Source organism: Setaria viridis, chromosome 8, assembly GCF_005286985.2.
Source record: "Setaria viridis chromosome 8, Setaria_viridis_v4.0, whole genome shotgun sequence".
Taxonomy (NCBI): Eukaryota; Viridiplantae; Streptophyta; class Magnoliopsida; order Poales; family Poaceae; genus Setaria; species Setaria viridis.
Window position 1 is genome coordinate 23,597,169 of NC_048270.2, and position 21,336 is coordinate 23,618,504.

General features: G+C 44.6%; 1 protein-coding gene across 1 annotated transcript; it reads right to left on the reverse strand.

The window, feature by feature from the left end:
• Nucleotides 1-3,830: 3,830 nt before the first annotated feature.
• Nucleotides 3,831-6,694, reverse strand: LOC117834394 (CBS domain-containing protein CBSCBSPB5). Its single transcript, XM_034713986.2, has 10 exons — nt 6,051-6,694; nt 5,821-5,934; nt 5,647-5,713; nt 5,470-5,575; nt 5,332-5,390; nt 5,128-5,246; nt 4,912-5,042; nt 4,717-4,802; nt 4,512-4,601; nt 3,831-4,435 (listed from the first exon to the last, which is right to left on the reverse strand). The coding sequence occupies exons 1-10, from the start codon at nt 6,692-6,694 to the stop codon at nt 4,247-4,249; spliced, it is 1,605 nt and encodes a 534-aa protein (XP_034569877.1). The 3' UTR covers nt 3,831-4,246.
• Between the last annotated feature and the right edge of the window lie 14,642 nt (nt 6,695-21,336).

Genomic DNA, 21,336 nt, shown 5'->3' on the forward strand with positions numbered 1-21,336 from the left:
CTCTAGAGGCCTGGAGAATATACGCAATGTATGACGCGTGCAACTGACCTGGTCATCTTTTCCTAGATGTATGCGATATTGCAAGCGCAAATATTGTAAGGAATATGAATATCCATGAATGCAAGAAAATTGTAATGAGTGTGAAATTTGAATCAAGTGCCTAGTCAATTTGAGCGGACTAACTAGGATATCCACTCAAAACTTATTTAATGGTATGAGATAATCATTCTTTTGACCCAGAGAGGATGGTGTTTTTTCCATTAATTCTTGGAAAAAGATTATTTTACTACCCTCACCAGTTCTCTTTGTATTAATTCTTGCAACATTTTATAAGTCATCTTGCAAAATTTGAAATTGAAACTCCACTTGTACGTGGAGAAAAGAAAAGAGAATTCTCATTAGGGGATAGATTGGACCAACTGAGATAGTTCGAGAGCCTAAATTTTGTGGGGGGTTAAATGGGCAAAGTGGATTTGTGAGGAGTAAAATAGAGTTTTTTTTCATAACTCTTTAATGGTGAGATGATTCTTTTCACTTTTAATATAAGGTTTTTTACATGCTCATGAAATGGTCAATATACCACAGCCCCAAAGCAGCGACTTCGTTATGGTCGGCATAAATCATTTATGCGATCAACTATCGGTCGGTATAGAGTTATGCCGACCCTAAGTTGCTGAAAGTGGTGTTGGTAGTTCATAGAAACATGAAGTACCGACCGATAGTTTGCGACACAACTATACTGACAAACGGTTCATCTGTATTTTTCTACTTTTACCATCAAACACCTGACGCTAATTTGGGGCTGTGGTATAGTTGGTACCGAGAATTACCAAAATTTGGTGTATCACTTGAAATATCGAGATCTCGTGATTTGGTGCTAAGTTATCCATTTTCTGTACCTTCCAACTTGACATTGTGAGACAAACTATGATTTCATTTGAACCGAGATGCAGTCATGCAGATAGCTTGGCAACTTGCTATTTCAGGTGGTAAACTATGAAATACTTTTGATTAGTGCGTTAGGTTTTGACTTTACAATGGATTGTTCGGGTTGGTCTTCATTTCCAATTGACTGGAATTGTTTACCAGCCCCAAACATGGAGAAAATCATGTCGTCTAATTGGTTGAATCAGTCAGCCAGGTAATGTGTACATTATTTTTTTCGGGATGTTTATATCTTGCCGTCCAAGGTTAATGGAGCAGGTTGTTGAAATGATCAGGTGTTTTACCAGTCAGATCGGACGCAAAATTTAAAGATGTGATGGCACGCATTGTGCCTGTTTCTAGATGTTAAAAGAATATTTTTCTTTTGAATCCATGCATGCTCTAGATAGTTGGATTAGTTTTACGGAATAATGTGGATGCCAAATTGGACTCAGCTCGTTTGTCTTAGTGGATCGGAAGACGCACTTGAATTTGTGCTTTCATTCGAATTGCTTCCGAATTCATGCTCAAGATTTTCACATGTACACGTGTTAAGGTAATCCATACTAAAGCCTAACGACGATCTGAATACAGGAACACTACAAGAAATCTGTTAATCTATGATGGATTCTTCATGACAGATTCGGAGAACGTCATTAACAGTGCACCATCTACGACAATTTGTGATTTTTCATCACAGATCTGCAAATAGCCCATCCAAACTTAAAGTCGGTCGATTTCTGTGACGAACCTCGTTAACCGTCATGGATTGAAAATTAAAATCGTCGCGAATCGTACTCAATCACAATTTTAACAAAACAAATAGGTCGCTTACAAAACAAATATTAATACTTCACAGTAAAATCAATTGAGAATATAAAAATAATGAATAATAAAATGAATATCAATATCTAAATCACTTTCCCATATACACAAAGTTTAGATTCGGATAGGATATTTTGAAAAAAAAAGGAATTTGGATATCTAGAAAATTGTCAATATGGACTTTTGCTCTATGAAGAGGTCGGCGTGCAATTTTATCTTCACGCGCCAATGGGCCGTATCTACCTCAATTGCCGTGTGAATGCTATTTGGAACGGGCTGGAAATTTCATGCAGGGCTGCAGGCTAGCTGTAAGGTGCTCATGGACCGAGAACTTGCACTAGCAGGCCGGCAGCAGCCCAGCTAAAAAAATTGGAAAAATAAAATAGAGTAACAGGGCTTTGTACACGGGTATCTGAGATAAGAATCGCGCGCCATACCACTGCGCTGCACCTTCGTTCATGAAGAATTTGGTATTATAATATTACTTTACTCGTGTTTTAATTTCGAAAAATAGAACGATGCGGAGAGAGTAACAAACGCGCGCCTTACCACTGCGCTGCAACTTCATTTGTGATGATGTTCGGTATTATCATTGAAATGTTCTCGTGTTTTAATTCGGAGAAATAAAAACACTCGCAAAGGGTATCGGAGGATCGAACCCGGGTTTTAGAGATACCAATGCATTGTGGCTCCATTTGTGCTGATGTTGGGTAACGAATATGTTTTATATTGTATGGCCATGTAATAAAGAATAGATGTGTGATTCATCTTTTTCTTTTTAATCCGGAATTAAAATTTGTAATTGGTATTTCTTCCTAATAAGAACTCCAAATTTGATGGTTCTTTTTCTAATTTTTTCTAAAATCAAGATCTTTTATTTAGTGACGTTTTTTTTATGTTAATTGCTATTTCTTAAAAAATTCGTATGACATGTTTTCTTCCAACTAATAAATAGATAATAGAAAAAATATGTTTGTGCATAACAATTGGCAATGTAACTTGATATTTTCCAATGTTATGGTCAACATAAGGTGATGTCCAAATTTGAGGTGCATACGAGTTCGAACATGTTATGAGGTATTCAAATCTCAAAGTTTGACTTGAATTTTAAGGAACTATGTGAGAGATGTATCCATTTGTGAACAATGTATGATCCCACTTTATTAAAATTATTTAATTTTTTTATTCCAAGCTTATGGCCCAAAAATATGTTGCCACGTTAATTTGTACAATTTTCCAACCTAATTTTGATATTATTGTAATTATTATGTGCTAATTTGGAGATAGAACTTTGAATTGTCCCTAAAAGATAATTGAATTTTTCATCTATCTCCGGGAATGAGTTAGGATGGAACATATGACTTAAAATATAATTTTTGTACAATTTTTTGTATCTTATTAGATGCACACGTAGTTAAATTTGGAATTAATTTCGATAATCATGTAGAAATTCATTTTACATTTAGAAAATAGTAAATCAGTTTCAAATTTTTTGAAACTTCTACAAGACAACTTACATGCATTTGCTCTTGCCCACGTGATTTTTGAATGTATATGCTTGTACATGCTATTTTAATGTTTATGATATACACAACATTTTATTAATTTCTATCACAAATATTGCCCTCTGACAAGTATTTGGCAATGTACTCTTTCAGGTCAAGGAGTAGATGGAAGGAGCAAGCCATTAGAAGTGATTGGATGAGGATCAGCTGAAGTAACAAGCAGTTAGAAGGAAATAGAGGAGATCTGCTATGCTACTGTTAGTGATGCTAGATGAACAAATGTATGTGATCTGTTGTTCTGATGGGAACATATGTAATGCGTTTATTTGTGGGCTGGAATTGCTTACTGTTGGACGAATTGGGCTGGAAAAATGGTTCAAAATTTGGTGGGCTGATTTTACTTAACATGGGCTATGTACCTTAAATTTGGTGGGCTCATACCGATGGGCTAAAAATATTGGACCCACTTCTCAAACGGGCCTGTTACCAAATGGGTCGTGGCAGTGACATTAGCATCTGTGTCAACAGCCACGTCATCATCCATGTCAGCAACCACGTTACCATTGTTAGCCATGTTATCACCGATGTCAGTTGCAATGTCATCACCCACGTCAGCAGCCATATCATCATCATCCATGTCAGCAGCCACATCATCATTCATGTCACCGTTAGGTGACGTGGCTACTAAATCCATGTAACGGTGACGTGGCTACTAAATCCATGACGAATATTATCCCATGTGGCAACTGTTCCTTACGTTTATTTTTGTCACTGATACTGGGCCTGGGTTGGGCTACGCGGGCTCAAGGCTATTATATGACAGTTCAAAAACATCACAGATTGCGTTAATCTATGATGTTCAATACATGACGTTATCAAAAAAACGTCACAGATGTCGTTTTATGATGATTTTTCAATGATTCGTGATGGATGACGATCACAAAACTTTTTGTAGTGGAATAACAACTTCACACACGTGTATCACTAGCTAGCTATCCAGATCTTCGGAGATACGCCATCACTCCAATCCCAGTGACAAGGGCAGCCCCAGCGGCCACCCCGCTGTACGCTGCTGCCCACGCGTCTCGGCTCGACATGCCCACCGCCATGGCGCCACCGGAGGAGGCCACAGCTTTCCGTCGGCCGCTGGTGCCGGAGTAGTCGAGGAACAGCTTCAGGCCCTGCAAAGGTTCAGTACACACCATCATCAGAAAGCTGAGCTCAGCAGAGCAACGCTAGGGTTCGCGTCGTGCGTGCCTTCCATCCGGCCATCCTCGCGTGGTCCACCGCGGCGGCGAGGTCGTCGTCCGACGCGAGCACCACCTTGTCCCCGTCCTCGTCTTCGTACTGCACGCACAGCAATTGCAAAAAAAAAAAATCGCAGCTTATGGATCACTTGCATCTATATATATAGCATCGTCAAGACTATGCTGTGTTTCTTGTCAAAAGAATGATCATATACCAGAATCTGTGGCAAGCGCTCTGGGTCGATGTCGGCGCCAAGCCTCCGCAGGATGCAGGTCACTAGGGGCGTCAAGCTCTGGACCTCTGCAGGAGGAAAGTTTTGTCTGAAATGCTACAGTGCTCAACAGCTGAAACTGAAACCGGAAGTTATGTTACTGTATTGAAACCGGCAAGGTCAGTAGCATAGTTGTACCACAGCTGAACCGGTGCATCCGGCCTCGCCTGTCCTGGAGCTTAAACGAGAACAATGAGGGGTATGCCGCCTCGCTGCCGCCCACAGACTCGTGGTGGGCATCAGACATCATCTGGGACCTCGACATCTCGCTGATTCATCACCCCCAAAAAAGTGGCACAGTGTAACTAAATAGAATGTGATCAGTGGAACCTTTAGATTCAGAACTTGCACAACCTCATCTGTGACTGGGTTTCTGTCTCGTCGTCCAAAGGGCTTAAGGCCATGGCGGAGTCCCAGAACCTCTGGATCATGGAGGCCGCCGCGTCATCACTCCCTTCGCCGGTGTTCTCAACCTGTCTCATCTTGCCCAATCAATTGGGGGCATCTGGCACAACCCCAATATGCAATTTGCATGACATATGGATGAATAGAACTTACGATGGAGATCGCCGCATGTGTTATATCGATCACATCAAGAATGGAAATGATGGAGCCATCTGCGGCGGAACGAAAAATCTGTTGAGACTGTGGTCACAACCTGCAGGTTTTCCTGAACATTTTTCTGCCATGGTGTACCTCTACCCATCACAGGGAGATGCAAGAATTTATGCTCTTGCATTGTCCGTAAGGCGTCGAGTATAGGCATGTCAACCGAGGCGCATTCAGGGTCAGGAGTCATCACCTAGAGTTCACATCCACATAAAATGCTTAACCCTTTTAGCTTGTTGGTATGTGAAATTCAATTGCACTTACCTTCTCAACCGGAGTCGAGTCCGAAGAGAGGTTTTTGGCGATCATGCGCATCAAGATATCCCGTGAACTGGCAAGAATGATAGAAACCAATGAAAAAAGGGTACGAAAAAGGGAAACAAACTAAGACAAGTTGCATTGACGCAAGAAAGCTGTAAGTGCAGCAAATTCGCTCACGTCAGGATGCCTTGAGCCTTGCTCCCCACAGCCACTACAGCTGAGCTTGCATGCGCTTCGACCATCTTCTTGGTCGCTGCGAGAACCGAATCACCTGGCGATACCATGACGACTCTGTGCAAGATCCACAAGTTCAATTCACAAATTTCAGACTATGTCCACAGACACACTCATCGGCAGAAAATAATGTAAGCATAATATATCATCCATGAAAGGGAGCTTGAGCCAACGTTGAGTCTGCACTGGCGATCGCGGACAAGCACGGTCTGAACATTTGCTCCTTGAGCGCTTCAACGATGGAGAACTTGTCGTCGCCATCGGCCACGTTGGCGATGGCCGCCTTCCCCTTCTCGGACGCCCTCTCCATCCTGGCGATGGCGTCGTGGAGGCACTTGGCGATGTCGAGCATGGCGACGACCTCGCCGTTGTCCACCACGGGGAGGTGCCTGAACTTGCCCTGGACCATCTTCTGCAGCGCCTCGACGGCGAGCGTGTCGGAGAGGACGAAGATCGGGTGCCTCGTCATCACCTTCCACACCGGCGTCTCGTCGATCTTGAGCTCCCGCGCGATCACCCTCGTCGCGATGTCCTTGTCCGTGAGGATGCCGCAGAGCAGCGCGTTGGAGTCTGTGAGGAGCGCGGCGTCGGCCCGGCGCGCGGCCATCCGCCGGCACACCTCCAGCACGGTGGTGCTCTCCGGCACCGTCAGCGCCCGGGACAGCCGCAGACGCTTCACCGTGCGCTCGCCGCCGATGGTCATGGATCGGGAGAGCCCGGGCTTGGGGCTGTCGCTGGCGGCGGCCGCGCGGCGGCCCATGGCGCCGCCGCTCCCCATGGACAGCGTCCGCCGGGGCGGTGAGAGGCCACCGACCATTGCTGCGGACGTAGCGGCCACGAAGATTCGGGGGACGGGACACGACGGCCCCTGCGCTCTGCGTGCCTAATTGAGGGAGGTGGCCCTGGCTACCGCGCTTTTTCCTCCAGGTGGATCTTGCCCAATTATAACCTGCGGTGAGAGTAATCGCTAGTCAACTCACGACGACCAGATTTTAGGAATTTATAAGCAATTTTTAAGTCGGTTTGATACGTGCATGAAAACGTTTTTTCCTGGATAAGGTTATAAACGATGATTAGTATACAGCATTGTCGTTTAATTTGTGATTGGTCTCGACTTTAATACTAGGAAATAGTTACAGGAAAATAGGAACGTGAGTTAGGGTCATTCTCATTGAAAGATCTCGTGTCTTTTAAGAATGACATATCCTATCACGCGATTATTGAGTTCATGAATTATACTAAAAGTTGATGAATCAACACAGACGGAAAACTAATATTTTCATGTACTCAGTAAATGGCTTAGAGCAACTCCAAGAGTTTCTCAAAAAGTTCTTTCCCACTATATATTGGGGGTTCTTCCAAAATAATTTTCCCTCAAAAACATATCAACCCACAGCAGATCGCTAATAACTTGCTCCCAATATTTCAAAACAGGTCACATCATCGTAATTGGGCCCAGCCCGCCGCCTCCCTACTCTCTCCCCGCCTCATTCTTTCTTCTTCTCGTCCACAGCGTCGAACAGCAGCTGCACCGCTACAACATCCCCACAGCTCGTGTACATATGTATCAAGCTGCTCAACATGAACCGATCGATCATGAGCCCATGTTTGACGGCGTAAGCCTAGACGCCACGCCCTGCATCCAAAGAGCACATCCTGGAGCATGACTTGAGGGCGTAGGCGACAGTGTGCTGGTCCGGCCAGATGGAAGCCTCGTCGAGCATTTCGACGAACAGGTGCAGCGCGTCCTCCAGGTGGCCCGTGCGGAGGAACGCGCGCATGAGGATGTTGTAGCACGGTGCCGATAGGGGTGGCCGGGGCCAGGCGGAATAGGCGGACCACGTAGGCGAGTCGTGCCAGTGAGGCGCCATCGGCGGAGGCCTCGAGGATGGAGTGGAAGGATTTGGGCGAGGCAGTGAGCTCCCCAGACTTGATTAGAGCCACGTGGAGCTGCAGCACGTGGCCAAGATCTGCGCGGCCAGGTGGAGGACGGGGCGGCAACGGCGCGGTCGTGGCAGGGAGAGCTGCCGCCGGGTGGATGGCGATGGCCATTCAGAGCTCGCTTGGGTCTAAGGTAGGCGGTCGGCAGTGGACTACAGTCCGTGCGGCGTGGTGAAAGGTAGGCAAGGAGCAGGGTGACCCGGGACACGCCGGAGGCGGCGGCCTCAAGCTCGAGCAGCGCGTCCTCGGTGGCATAGAAGATGAAGACGTAGCCGCGGGAGTCCCCCACGGTGAAGTCCTTCAGCCTCGCGAGCTGCACCGCGTGCCGCTCCAGTAGCGCGGCCTCAGGCTCGACCGACGCCCCCGCCACCGGAACGACCACCACTTTCTCCGACATGGTGGTGAGCAGGAGGAGCAGGAGGAGGGTGGCGACGCGGTGGGGCATGGCTGTTAGTGGAGTAGGCGATTAGGGAAGGAACAGACCCCCGTATGTATGCGGGGCGACGAAGGTGTTTTTAGCGTCCGCGCATTTTTACGGGAAGGATTGGGGAGCTGTTGGAGGTAAGTTTTGTTTGTTTTTCCCCTAAATAAGGTTTTGGGGCAATTTTAAGCGAGCTTTTGGAGTTGCTCTTACCGGTGGCAGATCTGGTGCGGCCGGCCATCCTCGGTTGTGGCTCGATAGGAAGGTGCATATAGGATGCTTCCATGTTGTAACGACCCACAGTCCGCGAAGGTCGTTGTCGCATGAGGCTTCCACGCCTACCTCCCAAAATCGCACGCCGGAATACAATGACGGTAGCCCAATATGGCCACACCATGCTAACGGGACCGGCATGTCACCCACAACTGCAGCTAGCACATGCGGGGTATAGGCATGCACCAAGGTAGCTGTTGGTATATTTAACGATCACGAATAAATCTGCAAGCGCACAGATATACCGTTGTAGTATTCCACCCAAGAGTATTCCCAAGGGTATCGTGTTTCCCAAAGAAAGGCGGGTAGGTCAAAAGAGTTTACTATGCATATGATTATATCATAAGATTGATAGAGACAATACTCAAGGTAGGGGTAAGATCATAATACAAGGGTAGTGTGACCCACACAAGAATCATCTCAAGATAACTAAGCTAGGGAGAAGGACTAAGAGTTAGCTCTAGATTCATATCACTACAAGAAATCTTCCGACCAGTAACAAACCAAAACGTGTCACAAACATGTTTTTCTATCATAAACTATGATTTATGATATGGGAGTGATGAAAACCCTTTGTCATTAGTCGAGCGTCATAAATCCCGATTAGTGATATTTCTTATTTCGGTGCGTCACTAAGATAATGACGAATGAAAATTCATCCCACATGTTGTCATAAAACTGTTTCAGAGGTTGCGCCATGTTGGATAAGAATCAAACGTGGCTCCAACGTGGCAGGTGTGTCATGACAATTTCGGTTCATCACAAATTGAAGCCTGATCCATGTAAGAGCCTTTATGAGTCCAATTTTGTTGGGCTATTTTTAGCCCATTTTAGGTTTCCGCTCTATTTTTTCGGTCGAAAAATGTTTGTTGCACGCCATATTGGGCCGGTTTTTCTAGGCCCTAGCCCATCTAACGAAGAGCTATTATTATATTTCGTAGTACCATATTGGGCCATTTTTTTTCTGGGCCCTAGCCCATTGTTGCATTTCGCAGTGCCATATATTCAATTTTGGTTGCTGATCACCATCACAATCACAGATATAAAAACAACTCATTTTCAACTTCCATATTGTTCACAACACAATCAATGAATAGTTCATCAACAACAATAATGCAACATAGAACAAATTCATCATCAACAATGCAACATACAACAAAAGTTCATCAGCAACAAACAACAAGTTCACCAGCAACACACTTCAGTTGAGGGAAGGATTCACCTGGCTCTGACCGGTGCTGAAGTGAATCAGGCTAGAAATTAGAGTATGCAACTGCTTTATGGTGTTCTTCAAAGCTACGAGCTCTTCTGTCTGAGACTTCAATGTTGTTTCTTGCGTTTCAGCCCTCAATCTCATTGCACCCATCTGAGACTCCTGTTCAGCAGATTTTTGCCGAAGTTGTGCCCTCCCCCCTTGTTTCTCACTCTTAAGATCAGCCTGGATTTCTTCTACCTGCAGCACAGTACCAACCCTAGTCTTTTTCTTCGAGGGTGGGTGAATGCCAGCAACCTCCCGAAATGTCCTAGATTGGACAACTTCAGCCACTGCTTCATCAGTAGTCTTTGGTTGGTCGTCTCCAAGTTGAGCGACTATTTGTTCCATCCAAACCCAATAAAAGAAATAAAATGAAAGGTCTCACAAAAGTACTTACAATATTTTTAGTGTTGTTGTAGCAAAGAAGAATGCAAAGTAAACAAGTACTTACAATGGCTGCCTGTTCTGGAGCAATGTAGCCATTTTTGCTGCAATGAAAGTTCTTGAAAAGATCTATTGGAGTTGGGTGTCCTTCAGCATGCTTCTCCCTCTAATATGATGTGAAAACAGATATAAACTGTTAGCTTGGAACAAGTAGCATGAGTAGATTCATCAAATAAAGTACACAGCAAAAACATGACTTGTTCAGTTGCTTACCACAACATGAACCTATGCAACGTAGCTTCTAGATCTTGTGCGCTAAGGATACCTGATCGCCCCACGATTACCAATGTTTGTAGTACACCTCTCCTTTACAATAATGAACACTCGTGTAAAATACATGAATAAGAGGAACATATCAATACATGCAAATGTGCTAGTGGCAAGTTGAAGTTCTATCATACCTTGTGAGGTGGGCTAGACCACTTCGTAACCAGATCGATCCACTGGTCATCATTCAGTGTGGTCATATGAGATTTGGTTGGGACTTCATTTGCTGGAAGATCATTGAAGAACTTATTCATGAGCCGGTACCTCCCCTATCTCTATTGCGACTTGAGCATGTCGGTGCATGCCTCTATGACAGGTTGACTGGTGGTGTCAATGTCAAATTGTCCCTATATTAAGTACAATACAAGAGTAGTCAAAAAATGGATAAAAAGAAAGGATGCAAAGAACAATGGTAGTAGATGAGTCGATATATACACAATGCCAGTTTGCCAATATAGTTCTTGAATTGTTTTTCATTATCGGCCTTGCAGTCCTTCCAGCGAGTAAGCATCGGTATATACCCACGCATTATGATCCCACCCTCTGATGCAAACTTTGCAGCTTGCATTGGTACCTCTAGTTGTTTGAGCCCTTCTCGATATGGATCGGAAGCTTGGTGTGTAACCCTCTGCTTATGCTGTCCAGATCTCTGCCCAACCTTCTTGAATCCCGTGGCACTTGTGCTCTTCTGGAAGGGCGTGCATCACCTAACAATTTTGTTACAGTCATACAGGTGGTATGTGTTAATAATAATGATTTGGTTGCTAATGAAGATGTTCCAATTTTTTGGCTTTGGGAAAAAGAGATCAAATGACTTGCCTTCGCTAGTCGTCATGTCGATGATGTCCTCAGTGTGGATGGTTGTTGCTTGGCGTTCGGTTGGAAATTTTTGTGGATCAGAAGTCATCCCATCCGAAACTCCTGCCTATATATATTGAGTTTTACATTGGGAAATCAAAGAAACCTCTCGTGTATTCAGTGTACTTACTACGATTTAAAATCCTTGTACCATCCCGGCAACATTGAAAATCCTTGTACCATGCCTTCCATTGGATGTGTTTACAGCTTAATCATGTGCACCTTGGACATGAAACAACCCTCTCTTTGGTTGCATGTGCTTACTTACATGTCAACATTGGAAACCAAAGAGATCTCCCTTCGATTGGGTGTGCTTACTACTTATCATTCATGTGCACATTGGCAATCAAACATCATTTTTCCCGATTGGATTTGCTAACTACTCAATCATGCGCACATTGGAGATCAAACATCCCTCCCTTTGGTTGCATGTGCTTACTTACACACATGTCAACATTGGAAAAAGCAATCGCTCTTCGATTGGGTGAGCTTACTACTTATTCATGTGCACATTGGCAATCAAACATCATTTTCCCCCATTGGATTTGCTAACTACTCAATCATGCGCACATTGGAGATCAAACATCCCTTCCTCCAATTAAATGCCTCCCTTGGATTAAGTAGCTCTGGACATAGTTTTGGGTTACATTGAAGATTACAAACAAAAACACTATAAAGTTAGATTTGGGTTCCTTGTATCGATAGCATCACTCATTACATGATAACGAGGTCCGAGAAGTCTCCTTTTTGGGTGGAGAAAGACTAGACCCTGCCACGCATGTATTCCCGCATGTATCCATAATTTTAATCCACTTCGTCGACTCAAACACTTGGAAATCCAAGTCTTTAATGCACCTAGAGCAGTTAGATGATCTAGCTTCGTTCGCAACTTGAAGACCACATGCCAGTATATCCGCTTGGTCATTCTACACCCCATTGGTACCAGACCAGTTATAAGATTCGTCCGACTCCAGTACAAACTCCACCAGATCACCAATAGTTAACCTGAGCACAAAGCCCAAGCAAATATTATTACAAGGCTCAATGAAATAGTTGGTTCGTTCATGATAATGAAACATTTATTGTTCAAATCAAATACAACAATCATTAGTAATGAAAAATTGTTCAACATTCTACCTCTTTGTCATCGGGGTTCGAAGAAGGTGTTGATGTAGCAGGATTGGTTGACAGAAGACAGTCATCAGGAACTAGAGATACATGATTATTTGGAGGAGGAGTTCCAGTAGTAGAAGGTGCAGCAGAGCCTTCCAATGTAGTTGGAGCAAGAGCCGGTGCAGCAGAGCCTTCCAACGTAGTTGGAGCAGAAGCAGGTGCAGTAGTGGATGTAGTTCGACCAGGAGTAGATGCAGAAGAGCCTTCCAATGTAGCGAGACCATGAGCAGGTGTAGGAGATCCTTCCGACGTAGCGAGACCAGAAGTAGGAGCCACCGTAGGATCTTCCTGAGCTTGCAAAGTAGTGAGACCAGGATCATCCTTAGCTTGCGAAGTAGTGAGATCAGGATCATCTAGAGTAGTAGCAATAGACACTTCACGATCATCCGGATCTGTAGCTGTTTCCACCACAGGATCTTCCTTTTGCTATTGCGAGGCAGCAATATTAGATAGAACCATGAGTATTGATGCATTTGCTTCCTCACCGTTGCCACCCTTCTTTGCGGGAACAAGTGTGGAATCCTTTTCTGTCAGGGGCGTTGTTGATGTCAACAGTTGTAGAATTTCTGCTGAACTATGATGTGGCAAAGAGACCTTAGAGGTTTTACCCAGTTTAGTTGAAGGCATGATTAGCAGGGGGGGTCTGACCAGCATGTGGGAGTTGAATTTGCGGTGGTGGTAACCTGACATGCTGGTGCAACTGATTAAGGACAGTAGAGACGGTGGTGAGCACAGTATTCATGTTCTGGTCTGCCCTCTATGCCACCTGCTCTAGCCACGCGAATTGTCTCTCTTTCTGACATGCCAGTCTCTCGTCCAACTGTTTCTGTAGCTCGACCATACAGAGATTATTTTTGGCTTGTTTTGCCTCACCATCAACTAGTCTCTGAAGAATTAAGGAAAGCTCGGTCGGCTGACTGGCTGTTGCTAGAGTGACCAGTACTGTTTCTATAGCAGATCGCGATGCACCTACCTCCTGGTCATGAGTGACTTGGAGACAAGGTACATACATATTTTCCTCCTCACTGCCTTCACTGTCTGAGCAATAGTTCTCATTTCTATCCTCATCAGCAGATGGCTCATTCCTAGCCCTTAGGCCATGACGACTGTCTCCTGGTCTTGCTGGCTTGTATACCTTGAATTCTATTTTGGCATTGATGTACTCATGCCGCCAATTTTTGGGTCTGTTTTGCACCTCTCTACCGTTCTCATCTTTTTGAGTAATATGACTCAGGACAATGGAGATTCGGTGAGCATACGGCATTTGTCGGGCCACGGTCAACCCATCATGGATAACATCTTGAATCTCATAAAGAATAAAGTCCACAATGTCGAACTCCCAGCCAGTCATGACGTGAAGAAGAAGACACTGTTGTAGACTAGTGATGGACACTGCATTGCCGATCCATGGTAACAATGTCTTCCTTAATGCCCGGAGAATAACATTGGCATTAGGGGTAAGCATGCCACGCGTGCGATATGCTCGGCATGAAGGGAACGGCTCCACAAAAAGTTTAGCCATATCCTCGTCCGAAGGGAATGATCCACCAAGCAAACTACGGTGAGGTGGTTCATCATCCCCGTAGACAATGTAGTGTAGGGACGTGTCACACGTATTGACTCAAGGACTATCAGCAATTTGGTGTCGCCAAATTCTATGTGGCGCTCCCTGAAACATGACCTAAATGTACTCTCTGCTCTCAGGAATGTACACCGTAGCATAGAAAATTCAGACCCAATCCTCAATATGCTGATGATGCCCTGAAACCAAATCAGCCAATCTGGGTAGTTGATCAAAGTATCCCTTAATATTCTCTCCTCCCGCGACCATGTTCATATGATTCCAATTTATAATCTTATGCTCAAATAGTTTGGTGGACAGCTTTTTGTAGTTATAGTAGAAAGTTTGTTGAATGACATTTCTAAATTTTGGTTCAACCCGTCTGTCATGGAATTTTTCAAACCACATATCCTCATACACAAATCTAAGCCTTTTAATCATTTGGTAGCTATGCATGCTCAGGTCAATCATCCTTAGCGGCTCTTCTGGTGGAAGGTAAATAGGTACCTCGTTCTGCTCCCTAGGGTCGGGCACAGGAAACTCAGCAGGGCGGGGCAACCGACACCGCGCAAATTGCTGTCGCTCAGAAGGTGTCAAGGTTCGCCCACCCCATGTGCGGCAGGAAGGCGCCGAGGTTGACCTACCTTGTGTATGGCAGGATTGCACCGAGGTTGACCCACCCGTGTATGGTGGGAACGGGCAGGGAAGACTCCCGTGTAATAGACCTACCCCTTTGTCGTGTCTGAGCACCAGACGTGCCTGCAGAATTTGCCTGCAACTTCCTTTGTTGCTTCACCGAAGGTGGGTCAAGCGCCTTTCCATATCTCTTGCCACCATCTCGGCCCATTTGCAAGATCTTTCTTGAATCAGCATCCGCAATGATCTCAAAAAATTTAACGAATCCCCCTTTCAACGATGAATACCTATAAAATCGAGGTGAGCGACGGTGGATAGCGGTTGCGGCGGTAGGTGGCTACAGTAGGTGGCGGCGGCAGCGGCGACTAAACCCTACCCTGGGCGAGCGCCGCAAGTGACCTTGCAGTAAATGGGGAATGGGGAACGGCCAGTCAGCAGGAGTGACACAGTGTATCCAACATCTATCCATCTGGGAAATTTTGGCGAATTCAACTCAAAATTACTGACCAGATTGAAAGACCTTAATGCGAAATGAAATTTTGGCGAATTCAACTCAAAATTACTGACTAGATTGACGTACCGTAGCAGGAAGCACCAAATTTGTGCTGTCGTAGGACTGAGCTGCCGCGGGGAGGCGCAGATCTCCGCCTGTCCGTCCGGGCCGCCTTCTCTCTGTTCTTCTTTTTTCCCTATCGCGGGAGCGCAGCAGCGGGTAAACTATTTTTTAGCTGCAGCGCGGGCTTTTCTGCCGCCAAATACTACACTCACCTGAAACTTACCCGGTCGCGGTAAAGACTTTCCATTCGATCGGTAACAGGTTCGAACAACAGGAGGAGCACGTTTTCCATTTTATTTTACCGCCCTATTTATCAGCTAAAACTTACATGTGAAACCCTATTTGGTTTATGACATTTTCGCGGAGCTTATATCGTCACAAAACCACCATGTAACAGCGAGTGATGATTTATTTTTGGCTACAGTGGTAACTTTTATGATGTTCTGTAACTTTGTCACTAAATTTACTCGGATGTGACACTTTATGATGGTTTTAGCCAGAAACGTCGTAGATCTATAACGAGTATAGATCAAATGTGTCATAAAATTTTCATCATAGATCAACATATTTCTTGTAGTGCATTTTGAGGGTTGTTGCTTGCATCCCCGAACATTTTTTTTTTGCTTTTTTTGTGTGGTCGTGTATCATGGATGTACATGTTCAAACTTCTCCTCTTCTTAATAAAAAAATATGCTATGCACATCATAAAAAAACATTGAGAAATAAATTAATCTAAAACCAAAATCATAAACATGAACAGACATGTAAAACAAAGATCGAGCGGAGAAATGAGATTACCGACGCATCAACTTATAAAACTTGATCTTTTTTATACAGAAGATATATTTAAAAGATGCTTACACAAACCATATGAAAGATCTACTGAAAACCAAAACTCTAGTCCCTAAATAGGTCTCCTCATTTTTCTCTGTCCTAGAAAAACCCAAATCGGCGGCCTCTTGTCCTCCACAAAAAGCCATTACGAGTGGGTCGGTCTCCTTCCTTTATATTGCTCGCGTCGAACACACCTTAACTTGGCCCTTTGCTTCTTTTTCTTACTAGAAAACCAGGCGCGACGGTGCCGCGCCCTACGCGGAGCAGACCAGCCTATGTGTAGAGCTCACGGCCTGTTTTGTTGTTTGGCTAGTTTATATCGTGCTTCTTGCAAAAGTATTATTTAGAGTTGGCTTAGTGGTTTAGCAATAAGCAGATCGTCTTTTGGATATATATTTTTTCTGGAAAAGACGATGTTAAAGCTAACATAATTCGTTTCATGGATGGAAAAATCCACGGAATGATGGAAAGCCAGTGTCCGACACCAGCTCATAAAAAACAAATTGGTTTAAACCGTTCTTGTACTTGGCTAAGGAAAAGTTGGACCTTGTCACCGGATTTTTGTTGAGGAAGCTTCATATCTAAATACTACATTTTGTCTCATTATTGTTACTGTAGGTCAAACCTGTATAAATGTAGGTCAAAGCATACATCATGGAACTGGAAGAAGCAGGACTATACACGGCAACAATCAGAATAAACTAACAAAGGGTCTCACATTCGTTGCTATTTCAGATATGACAGAATTGCATTGAGGAATAAACACAAAAGCGAAACACAATTACTAAAATGTTTAGAAACATTGCTCTCTCATAGTTATCTGCTGCTTATAGTAACCAAAGCACCCAAACTTGTGAAGTTCTCCTTGATGGGCTACGAACATAGTACCAAAAGATATTCTTCGACTCCCAAAGTTACTTCATGAAAATTATACAAAGTCACGACTTATAATTGTCATGGAATGAAGATAATAATAGCTGAAGCAAGAGGGGGGTAAAAACGTCTGCAGATTTGAATATGTTTTTTATTTTATTACCCAAGATGAAATATGTATTGAAGTCAATACTTTCCTACATGAATAGTAGTATAACTACTGCCTTGAACTGGAGTAAAACGTTATGAGCCCCAAGAAGCTTTCGCTGAGTATATATTAAATCCAATTCACATTGTAGCTTCCCGGCAAAGCTGGCAGCTTTGATGTTCAAAAATTTCAAATTCACATATACAAAATAAAGAGTGCAGTTGCTAACCTACCATGAGAACATACCTTTATGGCGTCAGAAATGTCTTGGATGCTGCAATCATATCATATATAATCCTACTGATTTATGTTACTTTATGTCATAAAGAATTTCATTCTCATAGCAACAGCCAGCGCCTTTGTGCATCCAAAAGAATTTTAGAGCAGTTGGGCTTACAAACAACCATATATGTATGAGGAAACCATGAAGCATCAGGACAACATGAAAATTACATATGTAATTCCAGACAGAAAAGTTGCGGCAAGGTGGATCATCTTAAATTCTTAATATTTTAAGAAAACTTGCATGTTGCATCATGCTCCCTTGAATCAGAGTCATACAATGATACAAGTGCTACTCGTCTCAGGACTGAAGCTCGAGTTCTTTCTTAGTAAGTTGCTTTCAGTTGAGAGTCGAGAGATAAGTTTTCAGACCAAGAAATGATGTATCCTACTTAACTATTCTTTCTTTTTTTTCTCGCATCTACTTACTGTATTTGATCGTTATGATATTTATCTCGGATTCTTAGAAACTTTGGGCCTCTTGATTGGTACTCTGTTCTGTTCTTACGTTTTTGATGAGATGCGTTGTTTGAATACTGTTTTCAGGTTGGTCATACCTGCGCTGCGCATCTCCGGCTGTAGGAGTGCTGGCCGCCGTGAGAGCTCCACTCCCACATTGGTGTTGGGGAGCCGCGCAGCGCTTGGCCGGCCGCTCTCCGCCTCCCTGGTCCCTGCACCCGCGACACTGCGACAGGGCCACATCTCTCCCCACCCCGCGGCGCCAGGACCGCCACGAGCAGGGCGTCCCAGAGAAGCGCCCTGAGGCCCGAGGCAACCGCGTGGCTCGTTGCCGTTGCAGGGGAAGCTCTCCGCGGGTGGGCAAGAGATGCACCGAACCTCCGTCGGTGAAATCGAGGGCGACGAGGCAGGTAGGCAACACAGCACATAGAGGGCGGAGGGCGTCTTGCGGCGTGGCGAGCGGTGGGAGGCACGGGCTGTGCAGCAGGTAGAGGAAGGCGCGGGCGGCTGGGCAGACGGAGGGCAGCGGGCGGCGCGGCAAGCAGACGACGACGTGCTAGGTGAAGTCGTGAAGGGATGCGGGGGTGGCGTTTTCCTCGTGCTCCGGTCGAAGACTCTAGATTCTAGAATCTAGAGACGCCGCCCTTGTGCCTGCGCTTGAACGGCCCGATCAAGATCCGATGGTTGGGAATTGCAGGCGACGTGGCCCAATACCCAGCCAGAGCTTGTCCGCACGGGCTTCATTGGTTTGATGCCAAAATTTTGGCATACCAGAGTTTTGACAAGCCAAAAGTTAGGTAAAAAACTTGCCAAAACTTTGATAGGATAAATGAGAGATACTGGCAAAATTTGGTACCTAACGAAATACCAAATAGTGGCCAAAAATTTGGCAAACCAAGCAAGCCCTTCGTCACTTAGAGATTTCTCCGAGCCAACCCAACAACACCTGGGCTTCTTCCTTGACCTAAACGCTGCACAGGCCATCACGCGCGGCCCACTGATTGGATCAGCCCAGTCCAGTTCATTCCATTCTTATGCGTCATCACTCGTCGGCCTGTCAGGCTTTTCCAAAAGCGGGGAGTGACTAGACAAATTTGGTTTTTTTTATTAGTCGAATCTTGAACAAATAGAAAACTGCCACATACTAGTAAGGTTAGGACATGAAAATTTTGTGACAATACGAAAGAAAAGAAATCGAATGTTTGCTTTTAGGCCATTTTTTCGTAAAGTGAATTTCGTTTCATCGGTCAAGTAAGTGATGGTCTTGTTGGCATTTGCCGTCGGAATCGCTGACAGCGAGAGCGAGCCGGCCTACGGCTCGTTCACGGGAAAAAAATCGATTGATGGTAGGAAAAAAGAACACTGACTATTCATTTGTATTGATGAGATTAGTATTCGTATATGAATTTAGATTAAAATGTAATAAATAGTACTATTTAAATTTGACTATATGCATATTCGATCCGAATCCATCCCCACTAATAAAAGAAGTATATAGAACATTAAAGTTCCGTTTGGAAGGGTTTCTCTCAAACGGCTTCAATGGTGAAGCCAAAGCTGGTGAAGCTAAAAAAGTAGTTTCACTTGGCTTCTAGTTCATTTTAACACCGGCTTCATGCGATATCATCTTGTTTTGTGCAAAACAGGTGGAGTCAAAGCTAAAATAAACCCTTCTTTGCTGAAGATAAATAATAATTCCGGCTAAACTGGATCGTCTCACTTTTTTGTTCGGTAGTAGTACTTTGTACCACCATAATGGCCCAATGTCCGAGCGTGGTAGTGGCCCAGCCCAGACACGCACCGGCCCAACAACGGCCCATCTCATCTCATTCATGTGTCGTCAGCCTGTCATGGCTTTCCAAAACAACCGCGCTCTTTTTACAGCTCACTTTGCCTCCTACTCTCTCCAATCCATCGAGCTAGGTGAGCGTGCACACTGCAACAAAACAAAACAACAGAGCACGTCCAATGATAGCCACCTCCGAGCCTTTTCTGCTCTCATCAGGTGCTCCTCCAAAGCGAACCCGGCGGTCATGATCTTTTTCGACCAGGCCGGCTTCCACGGCACACAGGGACAACACGACACGATCACCCAAAAGGTTGGGCCAGCCCATCTGGAAGAAGGCAGAGCAAAGGGAAACGTAAAGAAAATTGACGCAGAGAGAAGGACAGGAGATGATGGGGAGCCCGATGCTCGAGTTTCACCCCACCCCGATGCCCGAGCAAAGCAAAGCCCCTTCTTCCAAGAAAAAGAAATAGTAGTATTTTTTGTAAAAAAAAAACACATGCCAGTGACAATCGATTACGATTTCGAAACGTTGGATGGGAAGAACCATGTGTGCGTACGTGTCAAGGCCGACGTGAGCAAGTACGCGCTCGAAACTTGAGATGGACTCGAGGATCCGATCCAAGTCCAAGCTCGGCATGTGGACTTGTAAATTTCAAGCAAAGCGAGCTGGGACTTTAGGAAGGTATGGTAGCTGGTGAGAGGTATTAGGGTGAGATTCAAACCTCAAAGAATGCAGGCTCCGAGCTTCGGATTTAAAACAGGGCCTTGATTCCCGCTCCCGGCAGGGCGCACACATGGAGGATCGTCGTCACGTCTCTGGAACTACTCTGCAGCATGCTCACACGTCGGTTTGAGTAATTGTTAATCAATTTGGAGATCTTGATGTACTATGGATCTTAATTCACATTGTTAACTAGCAAGTCGTAGCAACAGTCAACTTGGAGAATATTGTCACTGCACCACCATTAGGCCTAACAACGTGATCCATCAGAGTGTTCCAACTGTCAGGACATGTACTGATATACATGGCCGGGTCACTGGTAAGTGGGCTGCAAAGAGGGAGGAGACGATGGACATATCATTCCAATATTTTAAATTTTAATCGAGGCCTGTCACCGACATATGGGACCCACCACAAAAGTTCCTAGGCAACCATTGCAACTTTATTATTTACATGAATCTGAGACGACATTTGGTAGTTGTAACATGTTAGATGGACTTCAACATTGTCAAACGAGACAGACACTAGACAATAACATCAATGAACTGTGTGGGCACTTTTTTTTTGCTACAGTGAACTGAACTATTACATCACTGCCCATGACTACCAACAATCCCTTCACTGGTTAGCATTAACTGCACATACCACCTCTCACTCATTATTTTTCCCGTTTTATTTTTACGAGTGAGCATACATCACCGTGGTAGTGACAATTTGACTGTAAATTCAAAAAAAAAAAGGAAAAAAACACTACCTTTATATGAGGGTATGCTTTTAGGTTTCAACATCTCAATAGCGAACTTGTAAGCTGTATTGCATTTTTTTGAACGAATCGGTACAAGATTGTGCCAATTTTATTGATAAAGGACAGATGATTAGAACTGAATTATTCTCACAAGATTAAGGTCGCCATGTCTTTTGCCCCTTCCAGAGTCCATGAACGCATTACATATGCCACAGCCTGGCCA